Below are 22,812 nucleotides of genomic sequence, written 5' to 3'. Positions count from 1 at the left end.
TTTTTTCTCCAAACATTTAAGAGTCCGATTTGCACGAGGTCACGTGGGGCCGTAGTATGTGTAAAACCAACGACCGACGGACCAGTGACATAATATCGCTGTACTTGTTTAGTAGGGGTTCAGGTACTTACCAAGTGTGTCGTTTTTTCCCAATACTTGTTAACCCTAAAAAGACTGGGGAGGGGGCTGATTCAGCCCCCGGCCCCTCGACATTTTTCGCGATAAATCCGCCGCGCGAAATTTTTTGACCGCGTCGCTCGCTGACTATTTACTTTCAAGTCTCGCGCAACTTTTGAGACCAAAATTGTGACCCCCGGGTACGCGGTTCCAAAATTACGCAACATTTCGTAAGTGCATGCAGACCCCAAATTACTCAAAAACGTGAATTTGTGTACAAATCCAATGCAAATAGTGTGCTTAGCCAAAATTCATAAATGTATCATTATTTTTCCTTTTACTGCTTAAAATCAATTAATTTTATCTTTTTTATGGTCAAAATAAAGTCCCCGACAATTTCCATTAAAAAAACAATAAAAAACAAAAAGTCGAAAAACAAAGAAATACATAAGAAATTTAGAACACAATAGAATACATAACAAAATAAATGTGATTTTGAAATTTAAAAAAATCAATTTGATCAGATGCCTATCTAGAGTATGTGAAACAAAAATTAGCATTTCAGGGGCATTATTTTATTAATTAGAGCAAACTTATGATTTTACGCATAAATTAGCATAATTGATGAGACATGAGATTTTTTGCAGAATTTGATGTTATAGTTTTGTAGATAATGCCATGGGTAACGCGTGTGCCAATTTTCGTCGCGATCGCGCGAACGATCGACGGCCGAGATCATGAGAAGACTGGGGGGGGGGCTGATTCAGCCCCCCCCCCCCCCGTCTTCTTAGGCGTCAAAATTAATAGCCCAGTCTATTTAGGGTTAAGGGTAGAGTTTCACACGCCAATACTTAAGAGGTGCATTTTCCAGAATATGGCAAATACGTGTTTAGGGTGCTTTTCGAGACCCCATGGTCGCGCATGGTATCCACTTGTCAATGGAAGTGTCACCCCCCCAACCCCACCATGGTAAAATCGGTCTGTGACAATAAAATGCAACATGGTGGAATTGTGCAGCAGACGACGTCTTCTTTCAATTGGCGTAGCCTTAGCCTTGGTTTACAAGTATGTCTTTTTTACGGTCCTGATCTTTCTGCTGTGCACGCAGACAGGAGGTCTTGCAACAGGCGAAATTCATTACAGAAATGAGTTCAATAATGGTAAGAAGAAGGGCGGAATAAATATGTTGAATTAAGCTGGAGCAGCTGCGACCCTTCGTCACGTCTCACTACCCGGTTGTAAGGCATTGCCCCACATACTCAAAACAGTGTCGGCTAATTATCACAGCCACACTGGTGCGCGTGCCCGTGCATTGCTTTGGTATTAGACGTTTCCTCCATCTTTATCATTAATCCGCAGTCGGTTTAAGCTCCCTTTCCACAGGTTTCCACCAGGATCAACAAAATGTGTTCATTCTTCTCTATCACTTGGAATGCTTTAAAGGAGAATGAAACCATTGGAACAAGATAGTTTGTGTGAGAACAGAAAAATCAAAGAAACAGATCAACAAAAGTTTGAGAAAAATCGGACAAATAATGAGAAAGTTATGAGCATTTGAATATTGCGATCACTAAAGCTATGCACTCATTCAATGAACAAGGTTATGATATAACCTTGTTCTCAGTTTAATATTTCCAATGTGTGGCAAAATAAGGGTGGCAATGTTTGGCTTATTTTCTCTTTTTCTTTGGGACAAATGCTTGATTTTTTTACACTGACAGTTTCTATAGTATTACACCTATTTTTCATACAATTTGTCTCTTATTTAAATTTGATTCTTTAAATCATTTTTTCCTAATTAAAAATAGATATAAAAAATGGAAATTTTCTTGCCACATTACTTTCCATCAATAGAGGGCGTACCCAAAAATATGCCCAAAATTCAAGTTTTTGAGCGCTCTGGTGAATATAAAAATTATATCCAAGTTAAATGAGGAATAAATTGCAACTGTATAGAAATTAGTAATTTTGGTCACACAAGTGATATTTTATTGATTTTCTAAAGTGTGTGCTCTGTACATTGGCACACCATAGTCCTACCTGTAGATTCCCCACAGGCAGGGTGGTAGCAGTGAACAAGTGATGCTATGGAGATAGCAAATTGGCAATGTGACAAAGATGTGTGATGTCACTCGTGAAAAGCTCCCCATTACTTTAGTATATATTTCACTTGAATTGCCTCTTTTATCACATCTATCCATAGATCTTGTGTTCTTTCTACATGAGGGCATGTAATACATATTTTTTTAAGAATACATCATGGATAAAGAGTTTGTATCATCATAAGAAAAAGCAAAAAGAGACATTTTGAGGGTATTTTATAGTACACCAAAGGGAAAGTTATTCATCAGTGACATCACACATCCTTGTCGCATTGCCAATGGGAGGATCTCCATAGCATTAGTGATTGCAATATTCAAATGCTCATAACTTTCTCATTATTTGTCCGATTTTTCTCAAACTTTCTTTATTCTTATTCTTTGAGTTTTCTGTTTCTACACAAGCCTATTCCAAAGGTTTCATTCCCCTTTAAGTTGTTACAGTCAGTTACTGAGTCTAAGCCAAGGCTACCGACTACTGGTACATGCTACATAAAAAAAAACTAGACCCTAATTAGGGGATAGGCCGAACTTACAAGAACAAAACTGGATGCCCCCAACAAAAATCTAAGACTATTTGCTTCTCAAAACACAGACGAGTATGCCACACAGTCTTTCGTTGTTCTCTTTAAAGTTCAAGTCCACTCCAGATAAATGTTAATTGAACAAATAGATCTGTCATGCCTGTAGTAGAAAAAAATAAAACTAGCATAAAGCTGAAAATTTCATCAAAATTGAATGAGGAAGTTATGCCATTTTAAAGTCTCGCTTATTTTTCACAAAACAGTGATATGCACAACTCAGTGACATGCAAATGAGACAGAAGATGATATCCCTCACTATTTTGTTTTTTATTGTTTGCATTAGACTATACAATATTTCATTTTTTTTCAGACTTAACAATAAGGACCAACTTCACTGAACCCTTTATTATTAAACAATGCTAATTCCACATGTTCAGGGAGGAATTAATTGATGTTTCACTTGGAAATGAGGAGAAAATAGAATAGTGGATGACGTCATCAGTCTCCTCACCGTTTTGTGAAATTAAGCGAAACTTTAAAATGTCATAACTTTTTTTATTTTACATCTGATTTTGGTGAAATTTTTAGTGTTAATGCTTGTTTGATTTTTCTCTTTTTATTCAAATCAACTTTTTTTTTGGGGGGGGTGGACTTGTCCTTTTATAGTCAGCAAATTGAAGACTCGGACGACAAAATGTTAAAAGTTTTTTTCTGTAGCAGGATAAACTTTGGTTCAATGAAATTGAATGACAGGTTCTTCAGAGTTCAGGAGTTCATTTGGTTCTGAAGACAAAGAAAGAAGAAGAAGAGGGGGTGGCTAATACTCTGGAACGTCGATAAAATTTTTGCAAGTGCAAATAAGAGGAAAGGGAAAGCATCACACCACTAGTCCAGAAGATTTCTTATTACTTGTTATTATATTTCCATCCCATGATAATATTTTGGTCACCTGATGATAACTTGACTGTCACTCAGTGGTGGACCGTGACCTGAAGGAGACCAATGATTGGAGGGGCAGTGTATTCTTTGTGAACAATACTGTGCCCCTCCAATGCTTTGTCTCCTCTAGGTCACGGTCCGCCACTGCTGTCACTGTTTTGATGGACAGGGCAAAACATATTTCCATTGGTAAAAATTTTAATTCAACTCAATTTTTAAATTCCAAAATCATTCTTACTCCCTAATTGGTCGTTTAAAGGGACAGGACTTACTCCAATCAGCATGGTTACACTGGACTCTCTCCATCCCATACTGTCAAGTACCTACTGACAGATTTTAAAGCTCTACGGAGTCAATTAACTAGTGACAGACCGACAACTGTCCAACAAATATGTAACTAAACATTGCCATTTATTCTTCAAACCATTTAAAACTGTGAAGAAAATGTTTTATGTTGGTCCTAAATCCCTTAGAAATCCTTCACCCTGAAACTGCCCCTTTTCTTGCATTAAGTTGCATTTTGGTAGGCTCACACTCAAATTAATCTTCAATATGCTACAGTACCATAAACATAAACATGAAAAGAAACCGAGGACCAGGAGAATATTAAAGTTGCACTGCTTCAAACATGTCAAAGAGGGTAAAAAAGGTGTGAAATCTATACTTTAGATTATTGAGAAAAATACTATTTGCAGGGACAATGCTAAAAATGACTAGATGATAATATGTACCCCAAAACCAACTCAATAGCATAATATGCTATGATGTGAATAATTTGATGTATGATTTGCTTTTTCATATCAGTTCTGTTGTGCCGACAATGTGGTCATGACGTGGCCCATGCTTCAGACTTTGTAACAGTAAGCTCTTCCCAGGCTTTATATCAGAGAAATAAAACCATTCTTGGAAGAGAAGACGTTCTTGTTCAGCTCCTCAAAAATCCACATGGTATGTAGTTCTGCTTGCTCAAGTTTTTGTCTCACCTGCGAAGCAGAGTGAGACTATAGGCGCCGCTTTTCCGACGGCGGCGGCGTCAACAACAAATCTTAACCTGAGGTTAAGTTTTTGAAATGTCATAACTTAGAAAGTATATGGACCTAGTTAATAAAACTTGGCCTAAAGGTTAATCAAGTATTACTGAACATCCTATTAGAGTTTCATGTCACATGACCAAGGTCAAAGTTCATTTAGGGTCAATGAACTTAGACCATGTTGGAGGAATCAACATCGAAATCTTAACCTGAGGTTAAGTTTTGGAAATGTCATCATAACTTAAAAAATATATGGACCTAGTTCATGAAACTTGGACATAAGGTTAATCAAGTATCACTGAACATCCTGCATGAGTTTCACGTCACATGACCAAGGTCAAAGGTCATTTAGGGTCAATGAACTTTGCCGAATTGGGGATATTTGTTGAATTCCCATCATAACTTTGAAAGTTTATGGATCTGATTCATGAAACTTGGACATAATAGTAATCAAGCATCACTGAACATTTTGTGCAAGTTTCAGGTCTCATGATTAAGGTCAAAGGTCATTTAGGGTCAATGAACTTTGGCCGAATCGGGGGTATCTGTTGAATTACCATCATAACTTTGAAAGTTTATTGGTCTAGTTCATTAAACTTGGACATGAGTAATCAAATATCACTGAACATCCTGTGCGCGTTTCAGGTCACATGACCAAGGTCAAAGGTCAATGAACTTTGGCCGAATTGGGTGTATCTGTTGAATTACCATCATAACTTTGAAAGTTTATGGATCTGATTCATGAAACTTGTACATAAGAGTAATCAAGTATCACTGAACATCCTGTGCGAGTTTCAGGTCAATGATCAAGGTCAAAGGTCATGTAAGGTCAATGAACTTTGGCCATGTTGGGGTTTTTTGTTGAATAACCATCATATCTCTGTAAGTTTATTGGTCTAGTTCATAAAAAGTGGACATAAGAGTAACCATGTATCACTGAACATCTTGTGCGAGTTAGAGTAGTATTCAAAGTCAGCACTGCTGCTAAATTGAACCGCGTGACGCAGGTTAGACGGCCAGAGGCATTCCACTTGTTGCTTGTATGCATGCTCAAAAAAAGCCTTTGATAATAAATGCATATCGCGCCAAATCCACTCTGTAGAGTGCTCAAGGCGCTTTTTAGGTTAAGTGCTTTGTTTATTCCACACATCTTTACCCTTTTTGTTTTTCAGGACGCCATTTTGAAGTCATAACAACTTCTACTGCTGATGTTACAAAGCAGCCTCGTGTGAGTAACTGTAATCAAGTAAACAGTGTTAAGAAGAGGCAATTTTATACCTTTGTCTTTCCCTCCAGTTTGCCACTTTCACTGTAAAACGCTCAACCCTTCAGTTTCACATTGGGTAAACAAAGGTCATATTCCTTGATAAGTGCAGGAATATCGATCATTACATAATTTACATTAAAGGAGAAACCTTTTGAACAAGTTAGCTTGTGTAAAGCAGAAAAGTCATGGAAATGATCAGTGAAAGTTTGAGTAAGGTTGGACAAAAAATATAAAAGATATGAACATTTGAACGTCAAGATCACAAAAAATGCTCTGGAGGTCCTTTCATTAGCAATGCAGACAAGTTCTGTGATGTCATGCATGTCAGAACTCTCCCTTGGGACACTGAAAATATATCCCAAAACTTTTTGTTGCTTCTAATGGTTTTGATCAAAAATTCATCAATGATTTAATGTTGTGAAACCTGTATCCTAAATCCTCTCTCAAAAAAGATAAGAGATATGTATTACAGTTGTGGGCAAGTTGTACGTGTGTGACTTCATATATTTTTGTCACAATGCCAATGGGAGGGTCTATATAGCACTAGTGATCTCAATATTCAAATGCTCATAACTCATATTATTCATCTAATCTTCTCCACACTTTTATTGATCTGTTTCTTTGATTTTATTTTTCTCTTAAATGACTTCAACAAGTTTCAAGGATTTTATGCTCCTGTAACCTTACATAACATTTAAAAAATATATATAAACAAATAACTTCTAGTGGTTTCCATGGTTGAGAATACATTTATTTGGAGGTTTCGTTCTTGAAAAGAACAAATCAAATGCCTAAGAAAACAAAATGTTTTGATTTTCATTAGGATCCACAGGAAGTTTATCATCAAATTGATGAAATGGAAATTCAATGTGTGAAGGTATCAAACCCCCATTTGCATAATTTTGTTATTTGCATGATACCATTGTGTGCAAATATGAAGCAATAATTTCAAATGGCATAATTCTTATTTGATATAAGAAGAATTGTCAGTGCTACGCTTCTTTTTTTTATTGTATTCAAATAAACTTGATCTTTGAATGGACTTTACTTTTTTAATTCATATAGGAAAAAAATTAATAATGTTCACAAATTTACCATCTCTTCATTTTTGATAATTTTATGGCTGTCTGGGGAGTGTTTCATGAAAAGTATTGTCAGTGATTTCCACTGACAGAAGTTACAAGCTACTACAAGTCCTTGCACCTGATTGGCCGAGAGCAAAAAAGTCAGTGAAAAACTTTCTCATGAAACCCTCCCCTGATTCTCTGTTATCTCCTGCTTCTTTTTAGCTTTATAAAGAACACAGCTGGTTTGAAGGTTATGACTGGAAAATGATAACGTGCCCACAGTGCCGATCACACTTGGGATGGTAAGTAGAGTAAAATAATTAAAAATAAATAATATAGCGCACGTATCCACCTTGCAAGGTGCTCAAGGCGCTCCTATATAACCCCGGCTAAGCTAGTCTACCGATTCTGGAGAGCAAAGCTTTTTGAGGAACTGAATAATTACTTCCTGCCGGTACCCATTTACCTCACCTGAGTCGAGTGCAGCACAGTGTGGATAAATTTCTTGCTGAAGGAAAACACGCAATGGCTAGGATTCGAAGCCACGACCCTCTTGTCAAAGAGAGTCAAAACCACTAGACCACGATGTACCCACATAGTAAAGAGACCAAATTTTGGTTCCATTACGTTTGCCCCTGATTAAAAATCTGCACATAAGCCAAACATAAAATCTAACTCTCCAGGACTAAATAACCCCTAATCCTTATTGTCAAATTATTCTGAACCAAAATCTCTATTTCAATTCTAACTCTAATAACTTTACCCCCTCTGAAATATTAAGACAGCCTAGGAGCAAATGTTGCAGGAGCGTATGTCACTTGTCGTGTCACCAAAATTTCACATACTGGTATGTGTTTGTAATTGCTTTTAATGTGCGTTACACCATAGAGTTTCAAATAATTATACCCAATATTTGGAATGTTGAAGCTCTTATTAAATTTTCAAAGTTTGAAATTCAATGTAATATAAAATGAAAGAGGTTATCGCTTCTCAGTGTGAATGATGTGGTGTCTGGTGTTTCTAGGGCTTTGTTTGATTAACTTATGAAAAACTTATTAGTTGGCTGTGTTGTTCTGAATAAAGTTACATATTAGTGAGATGCATTCATCTATTGAATAACAAATAGCTGGGGTAAAAAAGTATCCAGCACTTAGAAGTACATTAGTACATTGCATTAGTATTATTATTATTAATGAAATCATGTATTCAAGATTTTTATGTTTTTGTACTGACGTTAATACTATGGATTAGAAAGCATATTGACATGCTTATCTCTCGAACTGGGACATCCTGTTCGTTTTGATAGAAGGAAAGTAATGTAATGTAGAAATGATATCATATCTCGTTTTCAAATTGAAATTGATTTGATTTTCTTTATTTGTGATGTAGGTACTTTGAACCTAGGGAGACGCAGAAACCAGAGACTTGCCAAGAAAAGGGCGATGATGATACATGCAGTGGGGATAGAGATGATGAAAACCCATTAGGAGAGAAGAAAAATCCATTCCATGCACTCATACTGGCAAATCTTATTCATGAAGAATGTGAGTAGATATTGTCCCTACGGTGGTGTATAATATAATGAGCAAACAGAAAATAGGAATATACTTCTTAGGATGATTATTAAAGCAAAATTACTAGAGAAGGAGGAACCATTCCCTGCACTCATACTGGCAAATCTCATTCATGAAGAATGTGAGTAGATATCATCCCTATGGTAGTGTATAATGAGCAAACAGAAAATAGGAATATACTTCTTAGAATGATTACTAAAGTAAAATTACTAGAGAAGGAGGAACCATTCCCTGCACTCATACTGGCAAATCTCATTCATGAAGAATGTGAGTAGATATCATCCCTATGGTAGTGTATAATGAGCAAACAGAAAATAGGAATATACTTCTTAGAATGATTATTAAAGTAAAATTACCAGAGAAGGAGGAACCATTCCCTGCACTCATACTGGTAAATCATGTTCATGAAGAATGTGAGTAGATATCATCCCTATGGTGGTGTATAATGAATAAACCAAAAATAATTTCTTAGTTTCTTAGAATGATTGTTAAAGCAAATATTCAATTATTTCAATTCAATGTTTATTCCTCATGAAGTATAAAACATAAAGTATATGGTGAACATGGAAATTATACTATCGGCGGAATTTCCATGTAATGAAAATTGCACGACTTTATCGACAAAATACTTTACATGTATATAACATTAAAGTTACAAGAACCGGTAAGTAAACAGTAAGTAAGAAGAAGAAAAATTTGAACCTATTTTGCACAAAAGTTTGGGACATGTTTCAAAAGTCAACATGACAAAATGTATGATAAAGTTACTTTCAAGTAACAATATATTGGGGAAATAGAATGGTACAGAAAATCAAAGGACTATTCCATTTCAATCTCTCCTTATGTGAGCTCATCTGCTTATCATTTCATAAAGACTTGTTACAAAAACAAACACACAATTTCTATATCAAATGTACACTCAGCCAAATATCCCTTTTGCAAAGTTTCAGTAGCTTTAAACTCTATTGCAATTTTTTAAGATTATAACAAGATGAAGTGGGGCCCTAGAAGTATCCTAACAAGGCTATGTTATCTCTCATTTGTCCATTTGCAGATGCTGAAGCTCTGGTGGTACAACCGAAGATCTTTGGAGGATAGATCTCCGACAACAAGATGTTGGTTTGGTGCAATATGAGTAATTACAGTGAACCCCGTCTACGAGGACCACTCAAGGGAGACATTTAAAAGTGGCCTTCATAAGCAGGTGGTCTTTATCATACATGTGTCTTTTTTCTCCTGGCATTTTATTCACCCTGGATTATTGTTAACCCTGTACCACCCTTGACCTGTACTAAGATTTTTCCTTTTCTCACAGGCCAAATTTTCTGCCTAACTCCAGCTATTATGAGGAAAAGCATGTACTCCCGGACTATTGGCAGCCATTTATGAGTCTTATCTCTGATTGGACAATGGTGCTGGCTCCGTTGCCTCTAGTGCACAGATCGAGCACTGTCATTGGCTTGGCCAGGTTTGTTGTACGGGGACTCTGATCCTCATACCACAATCGCCCTGCTAAGCCTGCTATTCTGCAGAGCCAAATAATCCTGTAGTATAGGTGGGGTTAACCCATATTCAAAAACGTTGTGAGAAAAGAAATTGGGCTAAGCTTGACCCCGGACCTTAGGCAGGACTAACCTGCCATTTAACCCCCATACAGTACAGGGTTAAGGAAAATTTTGCCTGTGTGAAAAGGGAATTAAATGAGTATAATATATGTTACACCGGGGAATACTTTTAACGTAAACAAAACATGTGGTCTTTATGTACAGGTAATCTTATGTGGTTGCTATGAGAGGTGGATGTTTTCATAAAGCTTTCAGTAAGTAACAAACAATGTTACGAATGGCTGGTGGGTGACATGACATTTGGTTTGATCTTAAAGGGATGCTCCGGGCTGAAGATATTTATATCTCATTAAATACAGTAAAAATCAGAGAGAAAAATGCTGAAAATTTGATCAAAATCAGATAAAAAATAACAAAGTTTTTGAATTTTAAATATTTGCATTATTCCGTTGAAACAGTTCAAGGCATGTCTTGAATATAATTCATTAGGTGTGCTGATGATGTCATATCACCACTTGTTCTTTTGTATTTTATTATATGACATTGGGTTTATTCATAATCTTTTCCCAAGAACTAAAACAATTGAATTGACAACTGATCAAGTGCATTAGTTATTTCTTGCCGCGACTTATTTAATCATTATGGAGACACATCATTTACGCACTTATGAAAAAATGAAACAATCATGATTTCATGTAATAACATAAGAAAAAGGAAAGTGGGGATATGACCCACCTCATGAATATTCATGAAGACATGCCTAGAACTGTTTCACCGGAATAAATCAAATCTTTAAAATTGAATTACTTTGGTATTTATTATCCAAATTTGATGAAATTTTCAGCAGTTTGCTCTGTGAATTTTGATTTTTTTAGTTAGATATAAACATCTTCAGCCCAGAGTTTCCCTTTAATATCTTAGAGAACATAATCGTCGCAGGAGCAAATGTCATGGAACCAGCTGGTGATCCTTTCTTGGAAGTCAAATCGATACTACTGAAAATTTGGGGTATATCGTTTACCTCAAGATAGGGGCACTGATCTTATAAAGTTGCTTGTAGGCAGCCTATTGAAACACTCTCAGGGCAATGTGACATGCAGTTTAGTGAGTAATTGTAGGGCAGATTATTACGATTGTCATACACAATAATCAATGTAATCAATTGTGGGAAGCAGTCCTGTGATCAATCGCTAAGCTTCATGTTACGGGGCCCAGGTTTGGCTGTAACTAGTGTTGATTCAAAGGGAAATCCAACCTCTAGCTTTGGGCCTTACTTTACAAAACAGCGGTATTGAATGTAGATTTCATGAATTTACGCTGTTTTTAGAAATCCTGTGCTGCATTTTTAAGTTTTAGCAGGATTCCAGCTAAAGAATTTTCCTTGTCAAATTTGATGGAAAGTACCATTGACTTCAGTAACTATCGGATGGTGAGTTTTATGTTTTTGTACATGGTCTTTAAAAAAGATAGGGTGGGGGGGGTGAAGGGCCACCATCTTCTCCCCACCCCCAGTTCTGCAGCCCCTGAATTATAGTGGCTGTCCTGCATTCACTATCATTTTGTCTTTGATGAAATGTGAGTATCACGGATTCTCTGACATTTGACATGGTAACTTAGTGTATATATTGATTGTGAGTGTCTTTGTCATGTCCAAGTTTTCTCATGCATGATGTACCATCTTCGCTTATCAAAGGATCCTTTTTCACACATTGAGATGTCATCATTCCTCACGCAAGGAGTCCATCAAAAACTAATGTCCATTTTGAGTGGATTCGAACTGGCTCCCCTCTGGAACTGCCCCTCTTACTTACTTACTTGCTCTACATGCATTTGTTTCCACATTTCTGCTCTGCCCTTACATCCTATGCAAGAAGGGCATGTTTGCTAGTGTTCATCTTTCGTGTCATAGTTTGGATGGCTTACCAGAACAAAGACCCCTTGCTCCTTCTTCAATACTTGATAATTGTGTTTGCACTTCCTTATGTTTCTTATCCTTGAAAGGAACTGAAGTTTATCTTGTCTTGGCAACAACAAGGTCATCGCTGTGTTGCTGTAGGTGCGTGCATTGAGAGGTCCTTTATAGGTTGCCCACAAACAAAATAATGGGCGATTTTATCATACTTTCATTTTCTAATTTGAAAATACTATTTCAAGTGAAACAACAATAAAGCATGTTTTAGTAGAAAATTTCACTGGGGCTGCTGAGTGTTGTCTCAGCACCCCCAGTAAAAACAGATAATCCTCCATGGCCAGGTCCATGACTTCCACACAGTTGCGGTTAAACGATTGTAGACTATGACTTAATTGGTCACATCAACATTAATGAATTGTCATTATAATCATAATCAAACACATTCTTCTGGGCAAAATAACCCACTTCTTTGACCTCAACCCCATGTAGCTCCTCAAATGTTTGTGTCTGTGCTGGAATTTCAAAAGGCATCCTCTTGTACTGATATCAATCAAATAAGATGGCAAAGGTCATCAGGTAGCTACTATTCTTATCCATCTTCACCTTCTCTAGGTTCTCGTCATGATCAGCAACTGTTTTGCATCACCTGTACCAAACACCAAGAAATCATCGGCTATGACCTCTATGCCATGCAGTCCTTCGATTATTTTATGTTGTCTGTGATGGAATTCTTCTGGGGCTGGTGAGATCCCAAAAGGCACCCTCTATTTTTGTCCATCTTCACTTGCCAGAATCCATCCTACATGTATGTGTCCATTATGGTAAAGGCTTTGGCTTTGGCCAAGATAGAGAGGATATCATCTATTACTAGCGTTGGGTAGTGCAGTCTATGAATCACCCAGTTTGATTCTCTAGTGTCCAGGTTTCTTGATGATCGCCATACTACTGATCCATTCTGTTAGCTCAGAGACCTTTAATGATTCCTCTCTGTTCAAGTTCAGTCAAATTTTTCTTTAGCTCATCCTTGATTAACAAGTGTGACATCCTTATCAATGTGGTTCCAGAAGTTCAAATATCAAGATTCTTTGGTGGTTTTCGAATCTTTATGCTTGCTTCAGTGTAGTGTGCAGTCTTCTTTTGACGTTGCGTTTTTTTTTGTAGACTTGCCGTTTGGTGGTATTTCTGTGTGCTTCTCCATCTTGTGAAGATTGCAGAGTGTAATCTGGAACGTCTAGAGGTTCTGGCGTAGCAGAATGAGTGCCCTGCGATTCCTTCGAAGCATTCCTTCGTCTGTGGCTATGACTAAAGGATCTTGGAGTGTTGGCTGATGTCACCACTGTGCCTTCCTGCTAGGATTCTTTGTGCCACTCCCTCTCTCTCCTAGCTGTGTTGCCTGGATAATGTTTATTGCTGTAAACCTTAGTTGCATCCAGCTTTGAGAGGATTCTTGATCCTGTAAGTATAGTGTGTTGTCCACTGGTGGTAAACGATGTACTTGTCTCTTGACACTTATTCAGCTGTGTCAGGTCAACACAGATTTGGATCTGTCCATTTGGCTGTGGGACAACCACCATTTCTGCAAACGGGCAGATCCAGAAATTTCTTAAGGGGGGGGGGGCATAGGCCCCGTAACATAAATCAAAGGTGCGTCATTATGCATGTGGAAAAATTAACTCCTAATAAGTTATATGCGATTTCAGCATTTCTGAGGTCATTCACTCTATGTCAAAATTTATCGATTTAATAAATAAACTGTGCATTTTGATGACCTAAAGTTGACGCTAGGGGCTTGACTGAAATAGAAAAGTGAGATTGTGGTATGCATATGCATGTAGATATTGTAGAGTAGGCATGACTTACCAAGTCTTCTTCTTTTTATCCATGCATGCTGTCAACCAGTGAATTATTCCAATGCAATACTGGTTAAATCCAATAAAGTCATTTCATATATAATGTCTATAATTCTAAAAAACATACGCTTTTAGTGACAAGTAAGTTGTGTTTGTATATTACCGGTTAGCTAAAAGGTGTCAGTATATTCATAGCATCCTGGGTGCATTGTAAGAGAGATCTATTCTGCTGAGAGGTGATGAGTGAATAGCATCCATCTCGGATGCCTAAGAGCATACTTGTCAAATAATTTGCTGTAACCCAAATGAATATACTTGTGGATGAAAAGTAGCACAAGTGCATGAAACCCGTCTTCGCCCATTGTGTAACTGTAGGTAGGTTTCACAAATCTCAGTGCGGAATTGGTTTGCTCCCCAGTCATGCTTGTTGCAGAGAAGGTGGGTGTTATCCTGAATATTGTCACAATATTCAGGTACCGCTTCTCCAGCCTAGCTTCCTTCAGCTTCTTTAGGGTGTCAGCAGGGGTAGAGGGGAGTTTTCACCAGGAACTGATGACTAGTACTGGCGCCAAAGGCGGAATTCCTGTCTGGCAAGTCATGCTCATAGCGATAGTATTTTCTATCTCTTCATCCATCTTGTGGAGGTTGTTGGGCAGCAGGAAGAGGGCCTTGATTGCATCAGTTAATCAGCTGACGAATCTGTCTTTAGTTGTGAGATGAGATGATCTATAAAAGGCAGGAATACCAATTGGTTTCAATTGGAACAAATGGCTGTTTTGTTTTTCTTGAGTACCCATTTTTCTTTTTCCATGTACTCCAAATTGAAACCAATTGCCAATTGGTATTCACTTGGTATCCAAGTTGGATATTCAATTTGCAGCTGCCAGTTGTTCATTGATATTGATATACTTACTGCTTGCTGATATGGCCTACAGAGAGATGGACCAATGCCCACTTTTGGACATGGTGATCCTTGAACTAACACTAAGCTGCTACTTTGCAGAAAAGTTGGGAACAATCCTTTTTTGTATGAAAAACTGCGGAAAAGTGCGAGCTGTTGCTTCCCTTTTTTTTGCCATGCCGAAATCAGGCTGCTAGTATGCCTTTGTCTTACGGCCTACTTGAGCACATATGGTAATCCTCCTGTGCAGAGCTACTTGGCCTTTGATGGCATGCAGGAAACCCATGTGCAGGAGAATGTCTTTGATGGACGGGCAGGTGCAGAAGCGTGGTATGCGGACATGTGAACCAACAGAATGCGGTGCCACTGCGAGTAGGCCTATGGAGTCAGGCTGGCTGTTATGAGGCCATAAATTAAACATGCGTATAATACCTCCTTTTTTCTGCAAATTGCCCCCAAATGGCTGGGTTGGCCCCTCTTGGATCCGCCCCATCTGCACGTCAAATTTTTGCCTCCGTTACTTGACATTATTCCTATTCTTGCAAGTTCGTCTCTAACTTTACCCATAAATATGTGATGATCTCACCTTAATTAGGACATGAATAGCACAGAATTTTGCTTCTGGTTTTATCTCAATGGACAATGACGGACCATGACCCAGAGGAGACAAAGCAATGGAGGAGCACAGCATTGTTCACAAACAATACAGTGCCCCTCTAATCATTGTCTCCTCAGTGTCACGGTCCGCCATTGTCAATGGAGCATTGTTTTTCTGTCTTTCCAAGACCTTTTGGTGCGCATATGTGACTGAGCACATACAGCATACAATTCAACACACAGGTTGGATTTCCCTTTTATAATTAAAGAAGTTTGATATAGGAGATTATATGACACCAAGATAGATCCTTGCCATTTGATTGGTTGTTGATGTCAGTCATTCAGCCCATTTTACAATGTCATCATAAGTGCAATTTTAGCTCCATATGATTTTGTCCATTGCTCGCTGGTGCCAAGACCACTGGCACTACACCTGAAAACATTTGTTAGCAGCGTGTATTACTGTTTATGTACATGATGTATTCGACAATCAACAGACCACACTTGCTCAGCTGCTTGCACTGCAGGAACTTTAATTTCAAATGACAAGGATCTATATTTAGGTGTCATGTAAAACATATAATGATTTTGTTTTCATTTGTGCAATGGACAGAATATTTCATTCACTGAAAGATGAAAATCCATTCAGCTCAGCTGTGTCGTTGAATGGGTCATCTTCTTTCACTTCATGAAGTAATCCATCAAATGCACTCCTAAACTTTGATTGTTTGTATAATATTTGTGGGTGTTGTGGAGATTGAGAGGTATATTACAGTACTCAACCTTGTTACTTGGTTACTCGGGGGGGGGGGGGGGGGGGGGTGCATGTTCCATGTGCATGATCTGACCAATGTGGTGATGTGTTATATACTGCAGGCAAAGGTACACTTATTTCTTGGTGAAACACACCCAGGATTCTTTTATTCATCTTCTTAAGGATATATGTATTCAGCTTTTTAAAGACATGTCAGCTTTAGTTGAATCTCCATGGAATTATTTTCAGCAAAGGCAAAATTTGACTTAGAGGAAGAATTTGCTCCAAACATGTGCCATTTCTGGCGCATGTTTTGAACAATCTGGGGCCCTTTTTCACAAAAAATGACAACTATGGTAACTTATGGCAAATACCATGGTAACAGGACTCGCCAGCCAATCACAATCAAGGTTTCCACGGTAGTTACAATAATCGCAATGTTATCATAGTTGTATTTAAGACCCCCATTCTCAGTATACCTTCTTGAACTGAGTTCTCTTCAAGCAGTTTAGGAAGCCAGTTTAGAAGATTGCTTCGCTAGTGTCTGCATCACCCTCTGGATTCCAGAACTACTTCACGTAGAGTGGTCTGGTTTCTATGGGAACAATCTCAGTGGAGTGTTGGAGTCGCATGTATTGCCCGAAATTCGAAACACCAGCATAGGCATTCTACGGACAGTAGCACTCCAACAAGCACACACTCTCATACCCCCATGCGAAGACTGCTTGAGAATGGGGATCTTAAAAATTGCTTACCGGGTATATATTACATGTATGGCAATTACTTATCATGGTGAAGGTTGGCTTAATTAATAGACTCAACTGTATTTTCTATATAGTATTGCAAAATTTCCAGTTATTTGCCATATATGGAAGTTGCATGTTCTTATAGTACAACTGTAGTTTATTTTTATACATCTATTCATTTTTGTGGTTCAGGGAAACAGTACTTATGTCGAGAGATTATGTGTAATTTTTGTAATGTTTGTATGTTGTAAACTTATTCATACACTTACATTTGTATATGTATATGAAATTAATTTTCCATTTCACTACAGTGCCTTTACATTAATAATTCTTTTATGTTTGAATCAAGCACAAACAAATTTTGAGGGCTACCCTTCACAACTTACTGCCTAAACCTTTAACATTGAAATGAATGAGAATTTTGGTTGGACAATAAAACAATATATTTTCAGGGGTTCCTTTGTTAGATTCCTGGGCTGAATTGCCCCGAGCCCCCATGTAATTTTTCCCTGGTTTGAACACTCTGTGCCTTCTAGATGTATCTTAAACACAATTCAATAGATCGAAACGCAACAGAGATCCTATTCACCTAATTTAGATAGGAGCATTTCATTTTTCTTTGAAATTTTTTCACTATCCCAACTTGCGAGCCACAATTTGCCTCATTTGTTTTTTTTTTCATATTTCAATTTCAAATGACCCATATTTTTTTTTTTTTTTGGGGGGGGGGTTGGTTGACATTGCTGGGGACATAATTTTCTCTGAATAGGAGGTTATATTCTTCATAGTGTGATATCGGTGTAGGGCACTCTATTTGGTCTTAATTTCCCACACTGCTAATTTGGACACCATGCACATGCAATGGATTTTCAAAATGGACCCTAATCAAGTAATCATCCTTTGAACTCATGTGATGTACAGTAATTTTTCATGATTTTTCCATCATCCTAACTGTGCCTCAAATATTTTATTTCATAATAGGGTGAAAAGTTTATTTACAAAAACACTTCACCGTACATCGCCTGTCCATAAAAATGAACCCATTTTTTTTTTGTATACCAGCATGGATTCCACCTTGTAATCGCAGTGTATTAAACGTTAGAATCTCTATTTTTAGAAAAATTTGAATTCTTCTTGCTTTGAGGTGGTGGGTCGCAAAATCAAATTGTTTATAAAGATTATAGATCAGTATCAATTTCAATCACTTACTGTAATAGTTGTATGGGAAGAAGATCATGCTTATTATGTATTAATAAATACCACAGATACAGCAAACCACTTTTCTTTCGTTCTTGTGTGTTGGCAATGTACATTTATTTGTACACATACTTTAATTTCATTACTCCACATAAGAATGGTTAAGTGAATGTACAGGCATTGACATCAATATATATTTAGTACTGATATATACAACACAACAAAGAATATCTCGGTCAACAATCAAAGTTGATTTCCAAAATACATCCACACAACAATTAGGTATTATAAAATACATCAAGTTTCTATTCCTTAGATTGCTTGTCCATCATAATTAGTGACCACATTCTATATGTGGCCATTCCTGATGGATTAATTATGCTTTCAACAAGTACCGGTATACAATTCTCTCATTACTATTTTGAAATGGACGATTTTACACTCTGGGGTTCTGGACCCTATAATGTATTATACACCAGTGATTGAACGAATTAATTGATTTCTAAATCATGCTTTATTCCATAATTTAGGAAGGCGATTCCATGCATGATAAATTGTAGAGACACATAAATATATAAAATATATTTAACGTTATGAAGATTCCCTGATGAAGACTGGACAGGTTTCATTGGTCATGAATACATGTGACTGTGCATTTTATTTAACTTCAAAGTTGCATAATTTTTTCATGAAGTGGAAAATACAAGCACTGGCGGATCCAGGGGGAGGGTGGGGACTGCACGTGTCCCCTTTTGAGAAGCAAAATTAAAATTTGTAATGTAAAAATGCCATTAAAACAGAGGTGAGCCCCCTCTTTTGTAATTGAAGTCTTTTTCTTTGCTAGTCAATTTTTTTCGGGTACGAAATATCCTTCATTTGTGGTTGAAAATCTTTTTTTTGCTTGTCAAAATTTCCTCCAAAAAATTTGCCCCCCCCCCTTTGGAAAATCATGGATCCGCCCCTGAATAGAAGAATCTCTGGTTACATGAAACCTTTCGAAGCAACTCCCTTCAGTCAGTGACATTTTTTGCCACAGGTATAATATTCCACATTAGACCAACTTTCAGCTTGTTATATTCATTAATCCTTATTCACAAAGATACACAGTATCATTCCATAAATTGGTTATTCTTGTAGATTTAAGACTTGTCAGAGGCTTTGGTAAAGGGTAAATAATGTGATTCATTGGGTTACCATTCTTACATTCAAATCTGGCATAAGTTCAGTGACAGCTTTATAATTTTCCAAAGAATTTGAGGATTGTTCATATATGCCCCCCCCCCCCTCTCTTGTTTTGCAGTAAAGTAAATATTCAGCATGATAATAACCTTCAAATATTTCTTTTTAAAGATTTAATTACTTTCTATCAGAAACTTTACATTAAGACAAAAGGTATCCTGTCCTGAAGTTTTCATTCCTTTCAATACTAGAGAGGTAGGTTTATGCCAAGACAATGAACTATTGCCTGGCACCTGGTTTCCTTTTCCGACACTTTAATTGTAAATTTTTCGCATATCAGATTTTAAATTGAATCTTCCATATACATGTATTATTTTGTATACGCTCTTACAATTTTATCAGGCAACAAATCCAACTTTGAATTATGTTTCGATTTACTACAATTCAATACAGGCTTTGAGGCTCTTACCATGAGTTGGCGCAGAACCATCAAATTCTTAAATATATAACAAATATGTTATATAAAAAACAAATCATAGATATGATATATTAAAGATTGGTTAATTGGTTATAGGGTTGATTATCACTCAAATAAGGAAAATTCCACTTTCCTTAAAAAAAGGTAGAGATTCCATGTTGCATATCTTAATTTTGAAAGGAAGAGTTATAAGAAATTGCATAGAAAAGGATCTCTTCATTACAATAGTCATATATTGCTTAATAGAATCATACAAAATACAACACATCTCTTATAATAATGATCACATAAAACATATACGATATCGGTATTTGGAACTCACTTGAATACATTGTGCCCTATATGGTAATGGGTATTTTATTACAATAACAACAGAAGAATTACAGATACTATTGCAAGAAACATCTTACCCGACGTTAGTATAATCATGCTACATTACAGAAGGAACATTAAAATTGAGTTGAATTACAATAAAGTTCACAATTAACAAAACTATATTCTTGATATTCAGAATTTTACTTATGGCAGCATTATGAGAACACACATTGTAGGAATCCAAGAACCAAATTATATGTCTTACTGAGAGATAAGATGATTGGATGCTAGTCACATTTATAAAATGTATAATAAATACTTTACTTATACTTACAAATGTAAACATAAAAAACCACCCACTCGAACCACTTTGCGATGACATACATGTCGTAAAAGGGAGTTCAAATGGTGAATATAAATTAGACCATGCCAATGTAATATGCCTCGTATAGACCACACTGTTAACTATGTACAGTCAAAGTTAATGCAGATTCCTATTATGAGCTGCAGGATAGAAGCATATGTATCATTTTATCAGTATCATTTATTACACTGATTTCATTGATACAGATCAAAATATTTTTAAAACATCTCAGACAATGAATTTTAGAGAACTGCATTTCTGTAAATGCTATGAAAGCATGTTAGGAAGTGTATTCTGCCCAAACGTTCTGGGTTACGACTTCAAAGTCATTCTAAGAGTATAAAATATGTCTGTGAAAATGACTCCTATGACTTGTTTAATAGATGCGACCATTTACATGGCTATTTGACATCACATAATTTAACTAGGGGCTAATACAATAGTTATCCCATACAGATCAATAAAGGGGCTAATACAATAGTTATCTCATACAGAACAATACATTTGCTGCTTGAATCTATTAAAAAAAACATTGCCTATCATTAATTTTGTAAATATACTGTATAATGAATACATCTCAAATTCAGTCTCAACTATAAAATGGACACAACATGGTTCATAAAATCAAGATTGGACGGTGGATATATAGATGTCACAAGTGTTGTTAGATAATAAAATTATTAATTACTTCCTGTTTTATTCATGTTACTTTCCATAAAGGAACATGATATACCAGTACATGTTTATAAGATATTGAACATTTTTTTAAAGTAATGAATCAAATGCTCAATATCTTTCAAACATGTCATGTTCCTTTATGAAAAAATATAATGAATTGAAATTATAATCATATAAAGGTATATTAGTTACATATACATGTATGTACTACATGGAAATCATGATTTTAATTTCATTGTTCGTTTTTTCCTTTATATGAGAAAACAAATTCTCAAAGCAAAGTGAAGCTTATCTTGTTATAATGTTATTAGACTTCATATTGCAAAAAAATTGGAAAAATACTATCTACAAAAAGGTAAAATAAACCTCTGATATCAAAGTAACCCACTCCCTCCCTTTTCATCTAAAATCGGGGGAGGTTTGGGTTTTTGTACATTTTGGTAGCCTTGAAATAAATCCTACAAGCTTAAAAATCTGAAAAGAAGATAGATACCATTCAGAATTAAAAATGGGCTTCTGAAGATCACTGACAATATAAAACATGCAAAGGATGTATTGCAGTCCATTATCACGATGGGATAAAACAAAACACTAATGTAGAATGCATAATAATCCTGTTGGTATTGACATGTAGACACCGGTGTCTGCATGGGTAATGAAGCTCTTCATTGAAGGGCTAGCCTTCCCAGCCGTTCCATAGTTCTCGACTGTGGTGTGTGAATAAAAAAAGGAGAGATTATTAATATAATAATATATATAGGGTATTTATATTGCGCACATATCTACCTTGTTAGGTGCTCAAGGCGCTCCTATATTACCCGGCTAAGCTAGGCATTCATAGGGCAAACAGCTTTTTAAGGAATTACTTCCTATCGGTACCCATTTACCTCACCTGGGTTGAGTGCAGCACATTGTGGATTAGTTTCTTGCTGAAGGAAATTACGCCATGGCTGGGATTCGAACCCATGACCCTCTGTTTCAAAGTCCGAAGACTAATCCACTGGGCCACAACGCTCCACTTATTAGCATGTATTGCATGTATAGCAAAAGAAGTCTTTTTTTTTTAGTGTTTAACTCCCAGAAATATGGCAAATAAAAAAATACTTCGGGATCACATCAGATATGTACCTAGTGGTGATAATGGTGATGATGATGGTGGTGGTGGTGATGATGATGATCATGATGGTGGTGATGATGGTGATTATGATGGTGGTGGTGATGATGGTGGTGAAGGTGGTGATCAAGATGATGATGGTGATTATGATGATGGTGATGATGATGATGATGGTGGTGATGATGATGATGATGGTGGTGATGATGATGATGGTGGTGACAGTGATGATCATGATGATGATGGTGGTGATGATGGTGATGGTGATTATGATGATGGTGATAATGATGATGGTGGTGGTGAGGATGATGATGGTGGTGATGATGATGATGGTGATGATGATGGTGATGATGATGATGATGGTGGTGGTGGTGATGATGATGGTGGTGATGGTGATGGTGATGATGATGGTGGTGATGATGATGGTGATGATGATGGTGGTGAGGATGATGATGATCATGATGATGATCATGATGATGATGGTGATTATGATGGTGATTATGATGATGGTGAGGATGATGATGATGGTGGTGATGATGATGATGAT

General features: G+C 36.8%; 2 protein-coding genes across 3 annotated transcripts in view; one reads left to right on the top strand and one right to left on the bottom strand.

Annotated features, from left to right (window-relative positions):
- The first annotated feature begins 1,098 nt into the window (after window positions 1-1,098).
- LOC121416165 (protein cereblon-like) lies at window positions 1,099-10,900 on the top strand. Its single transcript, XM_041609649.1, has 6 exons — window positions 1,099-1,277; window positions 4,484-4,627; window positions 5,883-5,938; window positions 7,267-7,346; window positions 8,434-8,588; window positions 9,673-10,900. Exons 1-6 carry the CDS (start codon window positions 1,118-1,120, stop codon window positions 9,714-9,716), a joined length of 639 nt encoding a protein of 212 aa, XP_041465583.1. The 5' UTR covers window positions 1,099-1,117; the 3' UTR covers window positions 9,717-10,900.
- An 8,519-nt stretch (window positions 10,901-19,419) lies between these two features.
- LOC121416153 (extracellular sulfatase Sulf-1-like) overlaps window positions 19,420-22,812 on the bottom strand; it is a 90,746-nt gene continuing 87,353 nt past the window's right edge. For both annotated transcript variants that reach the window (XR_005970106.1, XM_041609632.1), the window contains exon 18: window positions 19,420-21,861. Coding sequence is in view for 1 of the 2 variants with exons in the window: in XM_041609632.1 (XP_041465566.1) it covers window positions 21,831-21,861 (31 nt within the window). In the remaining variant the exon portion in view is untranslated. The remainder of the gene's footprint in view (window positions 21,862-22,812) is intronic.

Source organism: Lytechinus variegatus, chromosome 1 (genome assembly GCF_018143015.1).
Source record: "Lytechinus variegatus isolate NC3 chromosome 1, Lvar_3.0, whole genome shotgun sequence".
Taxonomy (NCBI): domain Eukaryota; kingdom Metazoa; phylum Echinodermata; class Echinoidea; order Temnopleuroida; family Toxopneustidae; genus Lytechinus; species Lytechinus variegatus.
This window is presented reverse-complemented; position numbering and strand designations above follow the sequence as displayed.